The 22,320-nt window shown below is 50.6% G+C and overlaps 3 protein-coding genes and 1 pseudogene across 3 annotated transcripts; 2 read left to right on the top strand and 2 right to left on the bottom strand.

Annotated features, from left to right (window-relative positions):
* Positions 1-3,188: 3,188 nt before the first annotated feature.
* On the bottom strand, positions 3,189-4,397 carry LOC120667595 (F-box protein CPR1-like). The gene has a single exon (XM_039947640.1). It carries the CDS (start codon positions 4,395-4,397, stop codon positions 3,189-3,191), a length of 1,209 nt encoding a protein of 402 aa, XP_039803574.1.
* Positions 4,398-8,250: 3,853 nt separating this feature from the next.
* Positions 8,251-9,331, top strand: LOC120664598. Its single transcript, XM_039943875.1, has one exon. The coding sequence runs from the start codon at positions 8,342-8,344 to the stop codon at positions 8,927-8,929; it is 588 nt and encodes a 195-aa protein (XP_039799809.1). The 5' UTR covers positions 8,251-8,341; the 3' UTR covers positions 8,930-9,331.
* Positions 9,332-10,331: 1,000 nt separating this feature from the next.
* LOC120664597 lies at positions 10,332-11,568 on the top strand (annotated as a pseudogene).
* Positions 11,569-16,192: 4,624 nt separating this feature from the next.
* Positions 16,193-20,176, bottom strand: LOC120664595 (protease Do-like 1, chloroplastic). Its single transcript, XM_039943874.1, has 8 exons — positions 19,657-20,176; positions 19,437-19,559; positions 18,367-18,538; positions 17,795-17,832; positions 17,503-17,701; positions 17,199-17,351; positions 16,709-16,843; positions 16,193-16,628 (listed from the first exon to the last, which is right to left on the bottom strand). The coding sequence occupies exons 1-8, from the start codon at positions 20,067-20,069 to the stop codon at positions 16,551-16,553; spliced, it is 1,311 nt and encodes a 436-aa protein (XP_039799808.1). The 5' UTR covers positions 20,070-20,176; the 3' UTR covers positions 16,193-16,550.
* Between the last annotated feature and the right edge of the window lie 2,144 nt (positions 20,177-22,320).

The following is a 22,320-nucleotide window of genomic DNA, read 5'->3' as shown; positions in this document are numbered from 1 at the left end:
GTCGAAAGGTTTTCGTTTCTACTGCCCAGACAGACATACAAAGTTTGTAGAAACGAGACATGCTGTCTTTCTAGAAAGTGAAATGATCAGGGGGAGCATGGTACCTAGAGAAATTGACCTTGAGGAGAAGCGGGTGTATGTGCCTACTCCTATGATTCAAGAGCCATTTTTCTCACTACCTGTTGATGCTGCACCAAAAGTTCCTGAAATAGTGACGTCAGTACCTTCTTCGGTTGTTGCTGCGCCAACTATTCCAGTTATTACGGTGTCAACACCTGTCGCAACTCCACCCATACCAACAGTGAGCGAAGGTTTGGAACCTGTCATCCAGGAACCGCCTGAACCCGCGATTGGACATGAGGAGGAGGTGCTACAGCCCCCTATGGAAAATATGCCAGAAGTTGAGGCACAAAATGTGCCACAAGCAGTGGCCCTTAGAAGGTCACAAAGAGAAAGAAGGTCGGCTATTTCTAGCGACTATGAAGTTTATAATACAGAAGAGGTTCATATGGAGGGTGATCCCGCTTCATATGAAGAAGCCATGAGAAGTATTCACTCATCCAAATGGCTGGAAGCTATGAAAGATGAGATGAAATCAATGAGTTCCAATGGTGTTTGGGACTTAGAGGAAATTCCTAAAGGAGCCAAAACAGTAGGCTGTAAATGGGTTTACAAGATAAAACATGACTCCAAAGGGAATGTAGAAAGGTTCAAAGCACGACTCGTGGCAAAAGGCTTTACGCAAAGAGAATGGATAGACTATAACGAAACCTTTTCTCCGGTTTCGTGTAAGGATTCCTTCAGGATTATAATGGCATTGGTGGCACATTATGACTTAGAGTTACATCAGATGGATGTAAAGACGGCATTTCTTAACGGGGATTTGTATGAAAATGTTTATATGGCACAACCAAAAGGTTTTGTCATGAAAGGAAAAGAACATATGGGGTGTCGCTTAAAGAAATCCATTTATGGATTAAAGCAAGCCTCTAGGCAGTGGTATTTAAAGTTTGATGAAACCATAAGAAAATTTGGGTTTAAAGAAAATGAGGAGGACAATTGCATTTATGCAAAGTTCAGAAGTGGAAAATTTATTTTCCTGATCTTGTATGTGGATGACATTCTACTTGCTAGTAGTGATGTTGGTCTACTACTAGAGACAAAGGAATTCTTGTCCTCAAACTTTGATATGAAAGATCTCGGTGAAGCTTCATTTGTTTTGGGAATTGAAATTCACCGAGATAGAACAAAGGGGGTATTAGGACTGTCACAAAAGGCATACTTAGAAAAAATTCTAAAGAAATACAGTATGCATATGTGCAAGCCTTCACCTGCTCCAATAGTCAAGGGCGATAGATTTGGGAAATTTCAATGTCCCAGGAACCAGTATGAGATCGATCAAATGAAAGCGGTTCCATATGCTTCAGCTGTCGGAAGCCTACAGTATGCTCAAGTTTGTACACGCCCTGACTTAGCTTTTGTTACCGGGATACTTGGCAGATATCAAAGTAATCCAGGACAGGCACACTGGATTATGGTAAAGAAAGCATTACGTTATGTGCAAGGCACAAAAGGCCTCATGCTAACATACAGAAAATCCGACTCCCTAGAGATAGAAGGGTACTCAGATGCAGATTTTGCGGGGGACATCGATGACCGAAAGTCCACGTCCGGTTATGTGTTCACACTCGCAGGAGGAGCTATATCGTGGAAAAGCTCCAAACAAAGCGTCACTGCATCATCGACGATGTACGCTGAATTTGTAGCATGTTATGAGGCTTCGGGGCAGGTTGAATGGTTAAAGAAATTTATACCCGGTTTAAGAGTGGTAGACAGCATTCAAAGACCACTCAGAATGTACTGCGACAATGAACCAGCAGTGTTTTATGCTCACAACAATAAGTCAAGTGGTGCTGCCAAACACATTGACATAAAGTTTTATGTTGTGAAAGAGAAAATCCAGAATCACTCTATTACACTCGAGCATATAAGTACAAAGAAAATGCTTGCGGATCCGCTCACTAAAGGCTTACCACCCAATGTGTTCATGGAACACATAGCCGGCATGGGTTTAAGGGAAAGCCTGTGATTTCTGGAGAATAAAAAGGGCCCAAAAGATAAAGAATTTTGTTTCAAAAACAGTGATGTATGTGGTAGCTGTTGAGTCTATCGGCCTTGGACCGTGATGATAAAGCATGCTCTATTCATTAATCTGTGATGGAACAATTAAAGAAAAAGTTTCAAGTAAAGGTATAAAGTTAAAAGAACAAAGTGAGATCAAGGGGGAGAATGTTGGAGTGATCTCTTTCCTAATAGACCCAACGGCCTATTAGGCCCCCTAATCCGCGCCCTGATCGGGGGCGCCCAACCCTTAATGGTTGGTGGGCCCCCGCTGCACAGCGCTAGAATAAAAGGGGTGAAGGGGCCGGGGCACGCACAACGAAGTTCGTCGCGCCGCCAGTACCCTTTTCCCACATCCTAAACCCTAGCCGATCTAGGGGGAGTGCTGGAGCAGCGGGAAGCCCCACCTCCGCCGCTTTCATCGCCGCCATCGTCCACGACGCCGTTCGCTCCGGCATCGACTACACTGCTCCAATCGTCGCCGCCTTTGAGCGGATCTGCATCAGCGAACCCGTGATGGCCGGATCTAACTCTACTGCAGGCTCTGAAGGTCCTCTACTCCGCTCCTCTATCTCTTTTCTCTACGCTATTGTTGTAGTTCTAGGTTTATCTTGAACTCAGATCATAGAAAAGAGAAAGAAATCCCGCTCGATCCGTACACAGTGTTGTTTCTAGACTCTAACAACCTGCGGCCCCGCCCGCGCAGGGACCGCGTCGCCTACTACGACGACGACATGGAGGCCGCCGGCGGGCTCGGCGCGCACGGGCCGCCTCCTCGTGGCGGCGGCCGCGGCATTGCCAAGATGGAGGCGCCGCCGACGACGTCGTCGGTGGAGACGCGGGCCGCCGCGGGTGACGGCGCAGCCGCTGTCGCGGTGCAGCCGAGTTCCACGACGTGATTCTGAATAGCGATGGATCAAGTTGTCATCATGTAGCTATGCGATGCCTAATACGGTAGTGCATTTGTACGTACTCCCTAGCTGTAATTACTGCTTGTTCTTGAGCTGTTTGCTAGTTCTCGCCCTGTGGCCTGTGCATAGTCTTAATGTTTCATGAACCGGCAACTTCTATGCAAATTCTTCACTTTCTCCATCTGGCTCGGAGAACTTTGGTGGCGTGATGTCGGGGAACGGTGGCAGGTCGAAGAAGGCATGCCGCACGAGGCTCTCACTGAACACCACGAACGTAGGGCGACCCCCAAAGTCGATCAGCCGGCACACCCTGTTCTCTTTGAGATCGTACAACGTGCCCATCCTAGCTGATGTGCACGCGATCAGGATGGCATTGCGCTCAACAGGGAGTGCCCTGTAGATCATCGGGAGATCCCCGATGAGCCCAAAATCTCTCGGCGGCGGCAGCCTCACTCGATGGCGCAGCGTCCACCGCTCCGCCGCCCCGTAGTCCTGCAGTACCCAGATGTCCAGCGTCAGATCCAGCTTAGTCGCAACGCTGAGCTCCCCGTCGAGCACCAGCAGATCCCTCATCCACTCCAGGTCCGGCCGCTCCGGCCCTGGTGGGCCCGACATCAGGCGGAACGTCTCGGAAACCGTGTCGAACGCCAGCATCTTGCCGGTCTCGGTGCCTTGGGGATGCTCAGAGAACCAATGCAGTATCTCCCGATAGGACACGGGGATACCGTACGCCGGCTTGGTGCTGGGTGCTTCCGACGACGGAGCGCGACTCAGTCGCCGAGGCAGCGTGCTGCCAGCCGAGAGGACATAGTGGTAGTTGGACCTGGTGGTGTCCCCGCCTTCCTCCTCCTCCTCATCTTCTACGCCATGGCACATGAGGCGGTATTCGCCGGACAAGGTGTGGAAGTAGAAGCCGCACGCGTAGGTGGTGGAGCACCGAGGCAGCACCGGCAGATTGGTCCACTGCTCCGTGATCGGGTTGCAGATGATGTACAGGCCACGGCGTGATTCCTGCAGTACAACAAGGCCGTCGAGGGTAGCGCGAAGGCAGAAGACGGTCGAGGTTCCGTCCTCGGCTAGCGGGCGCACTGGGGAAAGGTAGAAACGCCGCCGTCCCGCCGCCGGCTCGAGGTCTAGGTAGAGATGGGCGGCGCTGCGAGTCATTCCGTGTTCCATGCAGACGACGATCATCTCGCGTGGGCGGCGGGCGGCGTGGGCGGCGAGGAACGAGGGATCCGCGGCGACGCAGCGCCAGCTCCTGCAGACGGCGCGGCAGCGGAGCACGGACTCGGAGGGGAGGCGGACAAGGATCTCGGCGAGGGCGTCCTCGCACAGAGCGTGGATGCCGCCGCCTGACACCTCCATGGTAAACCCTTGGTACGTTTGCAATAGGGAGCGCACGCCTAGTCGCCTACTATATCAACCACAGATTGCCTGCATGACCTCCTTCGATACGGTCCGGCTACAATACGTATATGTTAGCGGGCTGTCCGTCAAGATGGGAATGGGCCGACCCGGCCCTGGCTTTGGACCCGGCCCCATGGCCTCGAGGCCAATTCCAGGGGTCATGGGTCGACCCATTTCTCCTAGATGTTATGACTTTGATGGCCCATTGGGTATTATGGGCCGATCCAAATATTTTTCTATAATTATAAACCATGAATACTATGAACACTTTTAGAAAAGATAAGATTCAAGATTAATATATATCACAATAATATGTTAAGATTGTTAGCAATGCATCAAATTAAATATATTTACTAGCGGTCCATGATTTTAATTTTATCCATTTTCACTTCCAACGTATAATATTCCTCATTATATTTCGAAGTATATAGAATCTAACAACTTATGACTAGTTGTATTTATTCAAAAGAATGAAGAAAACCAATAAATTAAATAAAAAATTATTAATATGACAAGTGGGTCGACCCATAATACCCATCGGGTCAATAGGTACCGGCCCTATTAACCCATTTTAAAATTTAGAGTCGGCTCTATAACCCATTGTCCCTATTTTTGTGGGTCGGGTCAACTACCCAATGGGTCGACCCGACCCATTTCCATCCATAGCTGTCCGGTGCCAATTCTAATTTAGAGTCGGGATCCGGAGAAGATTCTTTAATTTGTGGCGTCCAAAATTGTAGCAGTGGAGAAGTGGAGCTCTTATGATTTGATTCTGAACTCCACGTACGTATGGGGGAAACATTTTATTCCCCTACCTATCGATCAGCTGCTATAAAGAAAAGTTATTTTTTTTTCCATTCATGCAACAAGCTGAAATTAAAAGGTACAACAAACCTTAATGACCATGCTTGAGTCTTGAATAATCTTGATACATTAATTGATGGCAATATTCAGATGTTTGTCAGCAAAGGATCACACATCATGATCTAGCGATCTACTGCTCCGTATTCCTAGTTTGACTGGGAAGATAAGATAGCAGATCGACAGCGCCAAGCCTGGATCATGGATCTAACTTCTGCCGGCCAGGGCGCACCGCACACCGTGCACGGCAAGTTCCTGTCCCGTCTACGAATCTGATCGAGACCTTGTTTAGTTGGTCTGTGTAAAATTTTTGAAAGAGCATCTTTCTATATTTGAGATACTAAATATAGACTAATCACAAAATAAATTACAGAACTCGTCTGTAAATCGCAAGACGAATCTAATGAGCCTAATTAATCCATTATTAGATGTTGTTTACTATAGCATTACTATAGCAATTTAGCGTCTAATTATGGTCTAATTAGGTTCATTAGATTCGTCTCGCGATTTACAGGCAAACTGTGCAATATATTTTTTATTTCGTCTAGATTTAATTCTCCATGCAGGTGCCGATTTTTTTTTTGGAATTTTGAACTTTGCAACTAAACAAGGGGCGAGTCATCCACGATATATAGCAGTACACTCAGCTACCTACATAAATACTACTACTATCTGCAAATGAAGATTAGAAGACGAGTGCAAACTTTCCGCAAAAGGCATGCAAGCTAGCTGCCCAATATCGCACATATCCAGCGGTGCCAAAAAAAAAAAGAGAGAGCATCGTCGCATACTGAGTCCGAGATTGATGCGCGGCTCAAATATCTGCGAATCTGCGCCGATCCCAACGTTACCAAGATATCTTTTGCAATTCAGTTGCTCGTTGGCGTCCGTCCCCCCCCCCCCCCCCCCCCCCTCCCCCCCCCCCCTTTGGCGCAGAGCTGAAGCATCTCGATCGTTTGCGTTTGGTCCGGTTCCCTTTTCTCTGACGGGCGGCAGTAACGGCCATGGACCGAGAAGTTGCAAGCAGCCTGCAAGCGAAGCGGCGGCTCCCGAGAGCAGGTATTCGCATCGGAACTCTCTGCTGATTCTGCTCCGGTGTTTGCCAATGCTGCGTGCGTCGTCAAACAAATGAGCTAGATTCCATGTCTAGCTGTACGTATATGCACTTCCCTAGTACCCTTATCTCCTTAATTTCCCAACAAAGAACTACTAGTAACTAACAAGGGCGTGGCTGATGACATATTTGCCCATTGATCTCTTGCAAGAACTTGGGTTTTAGTCCGGTCTTATTTCGTCCACGACTTCGCACGATTAAATTGGTCATGGCATCTGTTTCGCCTTTCCAGTCGAACACGTGGTCAGTATGGACTTGTCCTGTACAGCTGCTGCTGCTGATGCATGCTACAGTAGTAGATATTGTCTCACGTCAACTGGATCGGGATACCACGGCGTGTAGACGTCCCTGCGATGCGCCGTGCGCAGCTGGTCCTGGTGGTCGTCGCTAAAATGAAGCACGTTTCGTTCCGAACAGTCCAAGCTGCATTTCCCTACTCATCTCCTTGTTCAGAACCAGGAGAGTCGGAACACTAGATGCCTCTCCTCTGATGGTGGTATGAAGCTCCTCTCGCAATCTAGGTGCTAGCCCAAAATCCAAGCTAGTGCGCGGCCAGTGTGGGTGCTAGCTGCCGGAACAGGAAGAACAGTGCCCATGTACCTGACAACTCGTAGCAGGCGGCGGAGCTCATGGCCATAAGATTCCGACACGTTCTGCACATGCACCTCCATCCATCTCCTCCCCCCGCATCCGTGTTTTCTAGCCACCCGTCTTGCTTGTCGATACGCCCCCCCAGTAATGACACGCCATTGCCCATTGCATGGTCATCAGCTACACTTGTCGCCTTCTGATCAATGTACTCGCTGTCCCAAAGCAAGCCTTGTCTGAATTCGATCTGAAACCCTGCCGCTGCTCAATACGCAGCCATGAAGGCACCAGCCACCACACAGCACAGTAGTGGGAGCAGCCAGCCTTCAGGCTTCATACCTTCAGCCACGGCCACTCGCAGTCTCTGAAGGAAGCCTGAACCCTGTCTCGCCTTTGCCTCCGAGCCACACGCACGCCCATACCGGTTTTCTCACGGGCACGGCGCGCATGTGAGTGGTTACCACTTACCACAGCGAGCGAAAACCACCACCACCCCCTGCAACGAATCAGACACGATGCGTTGGCCGCTACAGTTTCCACTTGCACTAGCGCTGACGTGCCCCCACAGTAGACGGATTAAAATGCCGACCGCTTTTACCTCCCGAAATGGCGCCCTGCGCGGGCCGGCCTTCGACTCACGGGGTACCCCCCCCCCCCCCTCCCTGCGCTGCGCCCCCCACACCGCAAAAGGCGTGAGAGCGAAAGCACCAGAGCTTGCAGTTTTCGAGCACTGTAGCTACCCGTCCTCGCCCCCGCCCGCGGCCATCACCGTTCCGTGTATGCCCTCTGGCCTGTAGTCTGTAGCGTAGAGTGATCCAGCTCATGCTACCTCACCTCGCCAGCCTCTGTCACGGCCACCGCCCGGCCGGCGACGAGGTGGAGAGTGAGTAAACCCAGCCTCGCGTCTTTGGTCGGTTTTGCTTGTTCTGTTGCGGCCGAACGTGGCGTACGGGCTGAGGAAGTGCGGTGCAAGCCTCCTGCTTGTGGCTGTGGGCTATGGCGTGGCGTTCAACAGGCTGCTGTTTCCTGTTCGTGGCGTTCAGACTCGAGAGGCTGGCTAGCCTGCGAGTGTATGTTTTACTGAGAGGCGATGCAGTAATAAATGAAGTTTACCGGCCCGGCCTGCAGCAGCGGCCTGCGGTGCAGGGCGCGCAGCGCGCGCGGCTGCTCGTAACCCGGAAGCCACCTACAAAACGCTCGCCGTGTGTCGTGTCGCGATCATTCGCCGGGGGCGGGCTACGGCTACCACCGGTCCGGTCCGGTCTGGTTCGGTTCCCATTCCCGAGCTCACCGTGTGTGCGCCTCAGCGCCTTTCTGCTGCTGCTGCTGCTGCTGTACGATGAGCAGGGGGGAGAAGGAGCAGCAGCGCGCGGCGGCGGCGGGGCAGTGTCGCGGCGGCAACAGCGCGGTGGCGGCGCCCCCGAGGCGCGGGCGGTGGTTCGACGAGGAGCCGCCCACCACGACGACTGCGGCGGCGGCGGGGCGCGCGGGGTGGAGGTGCCGGTCCTGCGCGGCGGTGGCGATCGCGGACTGCGTCGCGCTGGGCTGCTGCCCGTGCGCGGTCGTCAGCCTGCTGGGGCTGGCGCTCGTCAAGGCGCCGCTCGTTGTGGGCCGCCGCTGCGTCGGCCGCCTCAGGAGGCGCCGCCGCTTCCTGCTGCACAAGAAGCGGGTGCGCGACGTCGCCGCCGCCGCGGCGGCGACGACGATAACAGAAGCGGCGCGCGACTGCGACAAGGGCGCCAAGGCGGGGACGCCTCCTCCGCCCGGCGCGGGCGGGACGGCGGCGGCGGACGCCCCCGGCGCGGCGACCGCGCCGGCGCCGGCGCCGGGCCAGGACGAGGCGGCGGAGCTGGCGTGGCTGGACGAGATGTACCGGGTGGGGCACTGGGGCTTCGGCCGCGTGTCCTTCTCGGGGAAGACCCCGTGACCGTGAATGCGCCGCCGCCGCCCGCCCGCCATTGGGCTAGCCGCCAGCCGCGCGCGGCGCACTGGGAGCCTGGGAGGGGAGCAAGTCCTCGTCGGACGTAGTACGCGTCAAACGTGCGGCGCTGCTGCATGATTGGTGCGCCGACGGCACGTGGCTGCTCTGATTTGATGCTTCATTTTTTTTTTGTAGGGGCGGGGTAGATTTCAGGTCGGGCTTGTCGGGTGCACGGCACGTTTGGCGCCTAGTTTGGGCCCGGCCCTTTGGGTTTGGTAGTTCTTCGCTGCGGAGGTGCACGGCCTGTTAGGGTGATTGAATTGGCAGCCTTTTTTCCATGCACGGATCACACGATGTGAAGTGCCATTTGTTCCGTGCGGAAGGGAAAACAGAAGTTTCAATGGAAGACTGGGGGTTTTTTGGCCGGTTGGCTCGTCTCCCTATTTTTTATTTTCTGGGCTTTGCAAGGAGAGGAGCTGGAGTTTATTGCACAAGCCCAGCAGGATGATACGCGGGGATGGATACATGAGGCCATAGCAGTTTTACATCAGGAGAACTTAATGCGTCTGGTGGTAACTTTGTGGGCGATATGGTATGCAAGGCGAAAGATTATTCATGAAGAGTTGTTCCAAAGTCCACTATCGACTCATTCTTTCGTGGAGAAGTTCCTATCTGAACTGAATTTTGTGGAGAAGTTCCTATCTGAACTGAATTTTGTGGAGAAGTTCCTATCTGAACTGAATATGGAGAAGCCATGGGCGAAGAATCACAAGGGAGAGCAGCCTCCCGCACCAAGATGGATCCCGCCACCACAAGGAATGATGAAGATCAACGTCGATGCAGCACTGTCTAAGAACTCATCTATGGCAGTCGTTGCAGCGGTAGCAAGAGACGAAGCTGGCATCTTCCAAGGTGCGTCAGCTCTCGTGGTGACGGGAGTTTCTTCACCAGAAAATGCAGAAGCACTGGCCGGCAGGGAGGGGCTTGCTCTTGCACGAGATCTGGGGATGCAGAGGATTACGATCGCATCTGATTGTGTGAATGTGGTGCGTAGCATACAGGGCCAGGCATGGGCTTGTATGGCCACATTGCCCGGGAGATTAAGGCGGAGATGACGAGCTTCACAAAGGCAAATTTTGTTCATGAAGGCAGGAACTCAAATGGCGATGCTCACAGAATAGCAAGAAACTCGATATATAATTATGTAGGGCGATATGTATGGTTCATTGATCCTCCATATGGAATTTGTACCAGCTATAGTGCTACTTGATAATAAAACTGGTGCAGTCCCTCAAAAAAAAAAAGTCAGTGCCTCCTCAAGAAAACCTTCCAGTCAGTCATTCACTGCTAGTGTTATACTTTATTTACCACATCAGTAATTCCCTACTAAAATAGAAGCACATCGGTAAAATAGGGCACTACTACATAGGGCCCTAGACTGCAGCGCAAGTGCAGAGGACAGAGGTCAATGCACTGTTCCACATTTCCACCAAGCGCATGTGCCTGAGGCTATGTTTTTGTGTTTAGTTCCAAAAAATTGTCACATCGAATGTTTCGACACATGCATGAAGTACTAAATGAAGTCTATTTATAAAACTTTTTGTATAGATGGGCTGTAAATCGCGAGACGAATCTAATGAGACTACTTAATCCATGATTTGCAACAGTGATGCTACAGTAACCATCTGCTAAATATTAATTAATTCTGAATTAATTAGTATCATTCGCGAACAGTCTGCGGACTGCATAAACAACTATAATCTTACCATGGGACGCGGCAGTGGCCCGAGTCCGGGCACGGAGGCCGAGCGCGAGCAGTACGCAGGAGCCGCGAGGTAGGTCATGGACGATGGCGACTTCACCTTCGCCGCCGTCCCGCCGCCTCTTCTGGCCGCGGGAGGCGGCGGCGGTCACCTGGGCGCGCTGTACCCGGTCTTCGGCCGGCCGAGGTCCCCGCCAGATCCGGAGGCGGCGACGGCCACCGCGCGGGTGCCGCTAGGGCGGCTCCTGCTGGTGGACAGGGAGCAGGCGCCGGCGCAGCAACCACCCGCGGACGACGACAACGACGACCTCGACTCGGTCCCGGCGGGGATGTACTGCCCGTGGTCCCCCGGGTGGTCGGCGGCGTCCCCGGCGCGGTGCAAGAAGAGCGGCTCCACGGGGTCGGTCCTCCGCTGGCGGCCGCGGCTCGTCGGGCGGAGCCAGAGCGACGGCAAGGAGAAGTTCGTGTTCCTGAACACCACCGGCGCAGCCTCCGGCCGGTCCGGCCGTAAGGGGAGGAGCGGCGGCGGCGGCGCCACGGCCGCTCTCGGCGACCACGCCTGGAGCTACTACGCGGGCGGCGCCGGGCCGGCAATGGAGTGCGCCGGAGATCGTTCCTGCCGTACAAGCAGGACCTCGTCGGGCTGTTCGCCAACACCGCCGTGTTCCGGCGCAGCTACCACCCGTTCTGACGACGTGGCGTAGGCACTCCCGGTGTGGTTCTACCCTATCTTCAATTCTCCTATCTTCAATTCTGCATACGTACACGAATACGTAGTAACATAGAGTTATTGAGTCGGTGTGGTATACTAATTTGCTCTGTGAAAGAGAGAGAGCCAAGACAATCTTCAGTATTGATCTCAAGTCACAATATATAGATTACAACAGGCAGCGCCTGTGTATGCAGTTGCGCAGCGAGCGCACCGAGCGAGCGAGCTACGCGTGGAGCGAGACCCGTGCGGGAGCTGCGTGTCGTGCGTGCCGTGCGCGAGATGCGCGCGTGCATGCGTGGCGAGGCCGTTTGGCGGAGCCGCCGGCCAAGCACAAACGAAGGAGGAGGCGAGAACGTGAGGGACTCGTTCAACACTCTGCAATTGATCGGTACCTTTGTCACAGCCCAAGAAAAAAAAGAAATAAAAAAAAAATCCCCCGTCGGGCCCACCCGTCAGTCTCTCCCTCTCCTCCTCTCTCTGTTCTGCACGGAGCGCGCCGCACCACACCGCATGCGTCGCCGCCGCCGGCCATCCTCGCGCCACGTGCCGGCGATCCTCATTCCGCGCGTCCTTATCCGCACCGGCCGCCTGCTCCCCCTCCCCTCTAGCACCCGTGCCCGACCGGCTTCCCTGCCTTAAACCCTAGCTCCCATTCCCCTCCTCCATTACCGTCGCCCCGAGCTTCGTCGCCGCCGCGATTCGTCGCCGCCAGTGAGGTCCTCCCCGATCTAGCACGCGCGCCACCTAGTCCTCCCTATCCTCGACCGATTTCGCCCCTAACCCGGCCTTGGGCCCCGCCGTGCAGGCCCGCCGCCGCTCGCCTCGGTCCACCGCCGCCCCTACTCATCGCGCCGCCACCTCCGCATCGTCGTGTGCACCTCCCCTTCCCCGCTCTGGCCCCGCCTCGTCGCACCGCCTCGCGCCGCCGCCGCTCGCCGTCGCCGCGCACGCGCGTGCGCGCGCGCCGCGCCCGTGCCGCGGTCAAGGCCGGCCTCGCCTTGACCCGGCCTGGGTGGGCCGCTGGCCCATGGGCCCCGCCTGTCGGTCTCAGGGCCGGCTCTGCGGGGTGCACCTAGCGTTTTAGGGTTTTGTATTGGAGCAGCAATCTTGTAAAATCCATAGAAATTCGTGTATAGCTCCAAAAATTATGAAACTTATTGTGTTGGATTCCTTTAGCTGAGATATACTCAAGAAAAATATTGTTTTGCATGTTACCTTGCTATAGATTTATCTATAGTTTTATCTTGGAAAAGTGAGTTTAATGCTTAGTTATTTGTATACTGCTTGAAAAATGCCAAACCAAATTTTGTTAGACTCCTTGTGGGGTGTGGTTTTCAGTGGTGCAACTTGTTCACATGCTTTATTGCTGTTTATCAAAGTTTTATCTTGTTTTCTTATGCTTTATCTGAAAATGGTTTAATATAGAACTTTTTGCTGGAAAGTGATAAAACAGTAAAACCAGTTTTGTTAGCTTTGTTTTCATGCCTAGTATCTAATATAATTTTATTGGATTTGTTTAATTAATATTGCATGCCTTTTCTGATTTACCTTGTTTAGAGTGGCTGAAAATTAATATATTTATGATTAATTATAGGGAAATGATTTTTCTGTAAAACCAATTTTATTGAGTTCTTTGTGATGTCCTCTGAATTATCAAATTATTTCATAATTTATTGTTGTTTAGTTCATTTCTTAATTCTTGCATCGCATTCATGCATTATTGTGACCGAACCGTCGGAGGTCGAACCCGTGGAGCCCACCGAGTCCGTGGAGCCTGACCCGGAATCCCGTTCGTGGTCGAGCCCGAAGTTAACCAAGGCAAGCAGCTAAGCATATTCTTTGCACCTATCTAATCTGATTTAGTTTAGCTATTTCACTTGGGTATTGTTGGGCTATATATGTATAATATGTATGTATTGCATTTTTATACCTATCTTTATGCATAATCCATCCTTGATTTGTTATCCCTTTCCTTGGCACTAGTTAGATAGTTAACTACTTAACTTGACTAGAGGCTTAGCCCTGCTTAGAATACTTCTATTGCTCGCTAGACAAGAATGGTTTGGAGGATCACATTTACCATTTATCCTTGATCGCACTGGTTTGGTTGGGTTGTTAAGAGTTTGGTAGTATCGATATTCGAGCGGAATGGTAGGGCCTAGAGAATGAAATCACATGGGCATAGTCCGCTTGGATCGATTAAGGACCGAGTGGATGACGTCGGTTTTGAGCACCTTTTCGTGCTACCACATATGCAATATAATGGTATGGATGAGCCTTGTTGGGAACGGTTGACGTGAGTACCCCCTTGCCCGGCGTGATCGGTTGGGTGAGTCGCATGGTCCTCGCGTCGTGTGGGTAAAGTAGTACACCCTTGCAAGGTTATAATCAATTCGAATTGCCGCGCTCTCGGTTATGAGCAAGCTCATTATCCCATGAACTCCTCGTCGAATTTCGTTTATGATGGGAATGGTTCATGTTACAGCTATGATCAGTTATAGATTATATTACTCTCTTAATCAACTAAAAGTGTTTGGGGTTGGGCAAGATTAATTAATTCTGATAGGTGATAGTGTAGAGAGCTAGTGCTTATGCAATAATTACTTAACCTTAAAGCTTTTACTTGAGCCATTGCATGATCCTTGTTTATTTAATCGCGTAAGTCTTGCGAGTACCTTTTGTACTCAGGTTGCTTTCTAAACCTAGTTGCAGGTGAGCCAGAAGTGGTGTTCGGCCACTTCTACCCCGCTGATCCAAACGCGGGGGAAGAGTCGGTCGTGGTGGCTGTAATGATGTCCTTGAGCAAGGGGTCATTACTTTAGTAAGTTTTTATCGTAATCGAGCTTCGTGAGAGCATGTAAATGCAATAAACTTTATGTTTCTGTTTAATATGACTTTCGTGAGCCCAAGGCTTGTAAGTGAAGTTTGAAACCCACCTATGTTGAACTTGTAATATTAAGTGTGTAAAATTGCTCTTTGTGGATTATTGGCGATGTATTCGATTATAAACGGTATGTGCATATGCTGATTCTGGGCGTATGTTGGAGCACATACCAGGACTACAGGATTTGATATTATTTTGGATGAATGACGTGTCGGTTATTCGTGTCTCTAGATGTGGGATAACATGTGGCACGCTCTCCAGCAAGCACGTGTTAACTCTCATCTGGATGATAATGACCGGCAGTTCGTTTAAAATAGTATCAAATTGGGCGGTTCTCACAACCTTTTGCTGGTTTGTTTGTTGGTATAATCAGAATTTTATCATCGCATCATCAGTGTAACAGAGCTTGCAGCAGGACAGTGGTGCAGTGTGTTAGCTATGTGCACACTCCGTTTTAGGTATTTAGCGCTCTAGATTTCCTTTCTTTCTTGTTGAACAGAGATATTTTGGATCATGGGGCGTGATCTATTGTAAGTCTGTTCACGTTTGTTTTATTTTGGTGGCGATGTTCTACCCATCGGATTCACCGTCACCACTACTAGCTAGTGCTTAGCGTAAGCTGGCACCTACCTGATCGTCGTCCTGACGTTGCCTGGCGCATGGAGTCCGGCATGCAGATCGGATGATCTGAACCAGCCAGCAGGGGAAACACCGCATCTTCCTTCAGATGGAAGTTCACCTTTCTCCCGAGGACGCTACGATGCAAACTCAGTTGGTGTCGAGCATATACAAAGGCTAGGGAAAATAAAAGTGGCGTCGTTTTCCGTCGCCTGATGCACCAACCCCTCGCTCATTTCCCAAGCTTTACTCCTCGGCCGGATTATTAGTGGCGCTAACAATCCTGGGTCGTGCCATGATGCATCCATGTCCGCCTTAACTACGCTACCGCTGCCAGGGAGCCCAGGACGTCCGTCCTAGCAGCCGAGCCGTGCCGTACTCGTACTGCCACGCACACCCGACGGCCAGGTCCGACGTTTCTTCGCCGGAGCGGTCAGGTGGCCCTGCTGGTACGGGGTACCACTTCAGCTTGCACTCACCTTTCACAAGACCAAAGCCGTACATAACCGTATAGCCGGTGACGAGAGCGATTAAATATTACAGAGCTAGCTCGCGCCAAACCGTGTTCCTTCCGGCCTACGACGGCGCGTGGTGCCCCCCGCACGGTAGAGACCTCGGCCATTAGTTTGGGTGGAGGCGTGATTAGGAAGCCGGCCTGGTTATTAGTCTGGTGGCGAGGGGGCGAGGGGCTAAGCTTAAGCCCGGGGGTTAATGCGAAACAGACCCGGGACGCGATCGAAAGAGACGCGGCGGCGTGCGTGACCTGGGTGCGTCGTCAACGATTTTGTTTATTCCCGGATGTGTCCGCGACCGCTTTCTGATCGAAAAACCTCTTGACTCGATGCCGCACCATGCAATTGATCAACAGCAGCCGGCATCGATTGGAATGCTAAACGCTACTAGTATTATTGGCGTATTAATCTAGCTACTATCGGGCCATATCATTTTCAGTCGCTATTTCCGGCACTTTCCATTGCAACATCTTAGTCGCAAGAAAATGTGATCATAACACTAGCTAGTTCCCAAAAACCTTTTCCGATAGCTATTATATTGTCGCGTGTAACGAAACATCGACGTCCCCTTCAGTCCTCTCTTTTCCTGCAACTGTGTGGATTTTCGAACTCCACGACAAGCTCTAGTTATCTAAGGCGGTAACCCTAGCAATCCATGGCACGTCAGAGCATAGCTATCACATTGATCGCTGCTGTGTTCCAGGTCACACCTAGGACGGCAACGACGCCAAGTGATCCAGCAAAAGTATTTTGGTCAAAAAGGCTTAGGTGATCTGTGATATCAGAAAGTTCATCAAGCTGCAGTTCCCTTCTCTAGAGGGTCCTCTGATGAACACAGTATTAATAAGGTAGGCCATCTAAGAACTGTATGATGTATATACATGCCCCAGACCAGACAGATATGAGTATGATCTATGGGACATCTGTATTGAAGCGACCCAAGAAAAAACAAGCATGACACACTATAGCATTGAGGCCAACATGGATAACCTTTTCCACCAGACCAGAGATAGTTTGATTTACAAGTATGAATTATGTACAATGAATCCCGTGGTAGGCGAAATGCTAAGGCCTTGTAATTTGCATCTCTGCACCTAAGTAAGCAGCTGAGCATATGATACAGATGAACCTGGTTTCTCCTATGATTCATCAGGCTTTGGTTCAAGGACCACAGGGATCTTTTCTTTATGGTCACCACGCAAGACTTCCACAGTCACCTTGAATACCATGAAATTCAGTATCTGAGCAATTTTCAAAAGTAACATAGTCCTTTTTGTAAACATAGGTCAAAGCTTACCGTTTCCCCAACTTTACACTGATCCAATATCCGGTACAAGTCGCTTCCATTTGTTACCTTCGCACCATTCACAGAGGTAATTATATCCCCCAGGACAAGCCGACCGTAGGCATCTCGTTTGGTTGATTGAAGACCCTGGCAAGCAACATTAGAAGTAGAACTTTTAGACTCAGTAGCACTATGCTTCAAACACTTGTTTCCAAACTGCATTTATTCTTTCAAATAGTTCTTCGTGTCCATTTTATTTTCTAGGTTGTCCTTCGTTCTGACCAAACACACAGGAAAGTCAATGGAAGCTACAATGTTTTCCCATCCGATGATTGTCTATGTTGTAACTGGGTATAGACCATGAACAACTGAAAGAATGCTGCCTATGACTCAAAAGCAGAACTGAAGTATAAATTATAATTAACATCATGCCCAGTCTAAGAAATCTGTGCTTTCAAGTTGAGTTCTTTCTAAATTCTAGGAAACACAAAAAGCTTCTTACTGCTTTGCCAGCTGGTCCATTTGGAGGAGCATCCAAGACAAGCACTCCACTTAATCCAAGCTGCTCTACAGATTGATCAGGGGCAAATTTTATTCCCAAAATAGGTCTTGTCACCTTACCAAATTTTATAAGTTGATCCACAATGCCTCCAACCTGAAAATAGGCATCATTTATGTTATTGTCAAAATACGGGGTTCAGCTGTTAGGAAGAGAGCAGGGGAAAAAAATCTGAACTGCTGAACTGATTTCAGTGAACTACTATTGGCAACAGATTTTTGGAAACTTGAGTAAAAAATGTACATACTGTATCAACTGGAATGGAAAAACCAACACCAGATGATGCTCCTGAGGGTGAGTATATAGCAGTGTTTACACCTATCAAGTTTCCTGAACTATCAAGGAGTGGACCACCACTGTTACCAGGGTTGATAGCAGCATCAGTCTGTATCACATCTTGTATAGGACGTCCTGTGGCAGCTGAACTAATTTCTCTACGCAGTCCACTAGGGGAATCAGCAGAAACAGCAAAACAGAGTCTCAGGGCATTCCCATATGAATCAACCAAAGATGAATCAGCTTATCGAACAATGTTCTACCTGATAACACCTGTTGTAAGAGTGTGGTCAAGGCCAAACTGCGAACACAGAAAATAATAAACATTAAGACTGTGGATAAATAAGTAATCAGTCAAATGTACTCATAATCAAAAGAACTCACTCGAATTATTGAAGTTCACCAATTTTCCTAACAAAGTAAAGACCATACCTTTCAATACAGGAGTTTTGTTAAACTTTGGTCTGCCAATATATACGCCATACACATGTTTTGTCTAATCATATTATTGTTTGTTGCTTCTCTATCTAGCATTATATATTGTTTGTTGCAACTCTATCAAATATGCTGTTACCTCTAAATGCAACCTGATAACATATTCATGAAACAGAAGCAACATTTGGCCTTTTATGATTGTTATAGCATGGATCAAGAATGCAAAGTCAAAATAAGAAAAATATCAGGAATATAAACACGTGTAATTAAAAGTTAGAACACTAAACGGTAGCTTTAAGATAAGACATCTAGTTCTAAGCTACAAATCAACTGTCATGCGCAGATAATCTAATTATATTACAAGCGACACAACAAAAAGAAAGGTGTTCTAAACACTCACTGGATTTCCAATGGCATATACTTTCTGACCAACCAGTAGGTCTGCTGACACACCAACTGGTATAGGTCTTAGTTTATCCATTGGTGCTTTGATACGCAAAACAGCAACGTCCTTGTCCTGATCAAATCCAACAACTTGTGCTTCATACACTGACTGATCAGCAAGTGTGACCCTGTATAAAAAAGTATCAGTGGTAACTTCACCTTGCCACCATACATCCAGTGGCGAAGCCAACATAAAAATCAAGGTGGCACACCACTCAAGTAATAATAATATATGGTAAATATTAATCAGTTTACTAACGAAAGCTAGCTTCACCCTGGTGCCCATGCACGTGCACCAGGCTAGCATAACATAGCCTCACCCTTATGGATCATCATCTAGAAAATATTCAAAAAGGCAGAAGCATACGTGGACGTTTTGTGCCCATCACCGTGATTTGAGTTTTTGACATTAGCATGGTGATGGGCAGTTGGGCACTGCTGCAGAGCATGACCGATCAACGCACGGAAGTGGTTTAGCAGTAATCAGAAGTTTATCCATTTTTAGCTTGAAGCATTAAACCTTTTGCAGCAAAAATGCTCAAGGGTAGCATTAAGTATTACCTGAAAGTGGAGTGTGAAGAACTTCTAGAGTAATACATTATATCCAAAGAATTTCTGTAAATGCAGGCGCATATAATTTTCCATAACTTCTGACAACCAGATAGTAGTGAAGCTACGGAACATGTGTGTTGTTGCTTCTGCTACACTAAACTGTAGATCTTTAGATATACTGCTCGTGCTCTGACCAGGTCTCTAGGGAACCAAATTGATCATGAACCATTACTGGGCCCTGTTGCAGTTTGCTGGGCTATCGTCAATAAGTATTTGCGCCAACACTTTGCAGTACTGCAAGTCTAAAACCCCTTTCCCCCCTCCATTCATTTCAAATTATTGCAAGTCTAGAGCATATTATAATGAAACTTCAGCAACCTTTACATTTAGTAGGATTGACACGCTTTGAGCTAAGGCTAAGCATAACAAATCTAAAGCTGCGTAGTAGAAAAGCATCCAGCCCTGTGAACCAACCTGAGGTCCGACGCGCCACGGATGACATGGAAATTGGTGACGATATGGCCACTCTTATCCCAGACAAACCCCGACCCGGACCCCTGCGGCACCTCGAGCACGTCGAGCGTGAACGCGTCCTGCCTGCAGCACATCGATGAAATTACCTCCACAGCCTTCGCATCAGGTGTTCAGGACACCGGCGCACCAAACAGAAGCCACTGAGCGTGAGTGGGCGTGCCTCACGGCGAGGTTGGTGATGTAGACGACGGAGGGCGTGTTCTCCTGGAAGAGGCGCACGGTGGCGAGCTCGTCCGCCTGCAGCTTCCGCGGCGTGGCGACCACGAACGCGGAGGCCGCGCCTGCGTCGCCGAGGATCAGCGCCGCGGAGGCGAGCGCGACGATGAGGGAGCCCGCGGCCGACGACAGCAGCCGGCCCGCCGCCTCGGCGGGGACCAGCTCGGCTAGCCGCCGCGGCCGCGGCCACGGCGCGGGAGAGGGGAGGGCGAGCGAGCGGGAGGAGGAAGCGGCGGGCGCGTGCTTGGAGGCCGCGGCGCACGCGAGGTGCCTGGGGAAATGGCGCGGGCGGCGAGGCAGGGGGCACGGGGAGGAAAGGAAGCAGGCGGCGGCAGAGGAGGACGGGGCGGCGGCCATCTGGTCGCGCTTGTGCGTGCGGGAAGGGGAGCGGGGGCGAGCGCAGCCGCGGCCTTGCTGGCTAGTGGCTGTGGTGGAGGGACTCCCGGACGATGAGTGGATGCGCTGCGTTGCTGCCCGGCGCTTGCTTGGCGCTCTGCTACTGGCTGGTGGGTCTCTTCCCAAAATTTTGGTCTCGCTCACGGTCACCCTCGGTTCGTGCTGCTTCGGGTTGGTGCTTCCCCTCCCCGTGGTCCATGATGGTGGATGCTTCTCGACAGCTCAAGCTTTGGTCCATAGATTGCACATGGCATAGTTATTACGCGATCTGGTCGGTTAGATTTTCACCGTTCCTAAGACTAGCACTTCTATTTGAATCAAAAATAAAAGATTAGCACTTCGATGGATAATCCGTGCATTCCCTTCCTGACGTTGCAAGGCTGCCAGTACAGCAGTGCTAGTAAGACGGTGTTTAGTTGGTGACATTTTTTAGATTTGTATACTGTAGCACTTTCATTGTTATTTGACAATCAATATCTAATTATAGATTAATTAGGTTTAAAAGATTTATCGTATTATTTACAGTTGAACTGTGTAATTAGTTATTTCTTTTTACTGAATTTAATGTTACATGCATGTGTCCGAAGATAGTACTGTATGAAAATTTTTGGGAACTAAACAGGGCTTAACTGGAAGTTGTCATGTTACCTTCGAGAATTTTGTGATGAGTAGGCTCCTAGCTCTTGTTCCTTACATAGTCGATACTCCGTAGATTATACTGTACTATTGTAAGCCATGAGATTTGTTCGAGCAGAATGCTGCAAACTTGTAGAGGCGGTTTGCATTTGGGTTACATAACTTTCGTGTGTTTAGGTGTTTTGACAGCAGCGGACTCATCAATCATCACTTAGGGTGCGTTTGGATGTCGATATTGGAGGGCTTGGTATTGAATTGGGTTCCATACCAATTCACCCATGGTATTGAAATGGGCCGCAATTCAAATTCTAATGTTTGGATGGCTATTACATTCTGTTTTGGAATTTGCTCATCTATCCTCTCTCTCCCGTCCATAGCTCTGCTCGGCCATGGAGCTCCTTCACAGTCGGAGCTCCTCCTGCACCCATGGATAGAGGGGAGGGCCCCAGCTCGGCGGCGAAGGGGAGCCTCGCCGCGGAGTCATCCAGATCCGCCGCCCAAGGAGCACAGGGACGTCGCAGTGAGGCCCGCCGGCGGAGTGAGGGTACCGTGGCGCAGCCTACCAGCGGGGTGAGGTAGGGGAGCCCTGCGCAGCCCGCCGGCAGATGGAGGGGAGAGCGGCGCGGTTCGCCGGTCCGCCGGCGAAAGGAGGGGAGGGCGGCGCCGCCCGCCTGTGACGGGAGGGGGAGAGCGGCGCGGTTCGCCGGCCCGTCGGCGAAAGAGGGGAGGACGGCGCAGCTCGCCAACCCGCCGGCTGAGGGAGGGGATGGCGGCACGGCCCGCCTGTGACGGGATGGGGAGGGCGGCGTGGCTCGCGCGGCCCGTCGGCGGAGGAGGCGAGGGTGAGAGAGAAGCGAGGACGGGGAAAAGTGAATGCCAACGAATACAGAGGGGTCGAGCTCGGGATTGAGGATAGGGGATGAGTGTGGGATGAATACCCGGTTGGCATTGAGCTCAGTTTCCAATTCCGAATTCCACAACATCCAAACAGCCGGCATTCACTGCTCCCAATGCCAATTCCAAAATCCAAGCTCCAATACCTACATCCAAACACAGCCTTAGCCAACATTGCTGCTTGACCGCGATCTATTCAGCGGGACAATGGGCTGCTTGCGGGACCAAGAACTGGCCCGAACCAACAAGTGGCCTGGCCGGGCTTCACGCCCTCAAGGAAAGCCAAGCTATAGCCAGAGCGCTCTCGAGTCTCGTACTCTTCTCGCTCCAGTGGCAAATCTGTAAAAACTTTCGTAAAGATGATTTTTGAAGAGATGTCATTTGTAATGATGGTAAAAAAATTAAATATCCCCTTGGCCTCTCTTCACACAACATTAAAAAAAAGCTAGAGAAGGGCAATTCTATTTTCGATGTCGATTATGCATCCTTCTTTTCGACTCCGGCAGCCGTTTCGACGTCGGAGGTGGAGGGGAGACGTGGGATTCGATGCCCAGTGTACATACCCTCGGCTATTAGTCTAGGTTTGCTTAAGTTAGGTTTAGAGTTTCCGGCTATGCTTGTTAGATGGTTGCGGGCTCTTTTGCTTCGGAGGGGGCAGTTGCGGTGGATCCGGTGGCAGTTC

Source organism: Panicum virgatum, chromosome 3N (genome assembly GCF_016808335.1).
Source record: "Panicum virgatum strain AP13 chromosome 3N, P.virgatum_v5, whole genome shotgun sequence".
Taxonomy (NCBI): domain Eukaryota; kingdom Viridiplantae; phylum Streptophyta; class Magnoliopsida; order Poales; family Poaceae; genus Panicum; species Panicum virgatum.
This window is presented reverse-complemented; position numbering and strand designations above follow the sequence as displayed.

Bases quoted from the DNA above. Each gene is read 5' to 3' on its own strand.
- LOC120667595 (XM_039947640.1), bottom strand. From the start codon at position 4,397: ATGGAGGTGTCAGGCGGCGGCATCCACGCTCTGTGCGAGGACGCCCTC.
- LOC120664598 (XM_039943875.1), top strand. From the start codon at position 8,342: ATGAGCAGGGGGGAGAAGGAGCAGCAGCGCGCGGCGGCGGCGGGGCAG.
- LOC120664595 (XM_039943874.1), bottom strand. From the start codon at position 20,069: ATGGCCGCCGCCCCGTCCTCCTCTGCCGCCGCCTGCTTCCTTTCCTCC. The intron at 18,539-19,436 runs GTTGGTTCACAG...TTTTTTATACAG, and splicing joins CGTGGCGCGTCGGACCTCAG to GGTCACACTTGCTGATCAGT. The intron at 17,833-18,366 runs GTGAGTGTTTAG...CTGTGTTCGCAG, and splicing joins TATATGCCATTGGAAATCCA to TTTGGCCTTGACCACACTCT.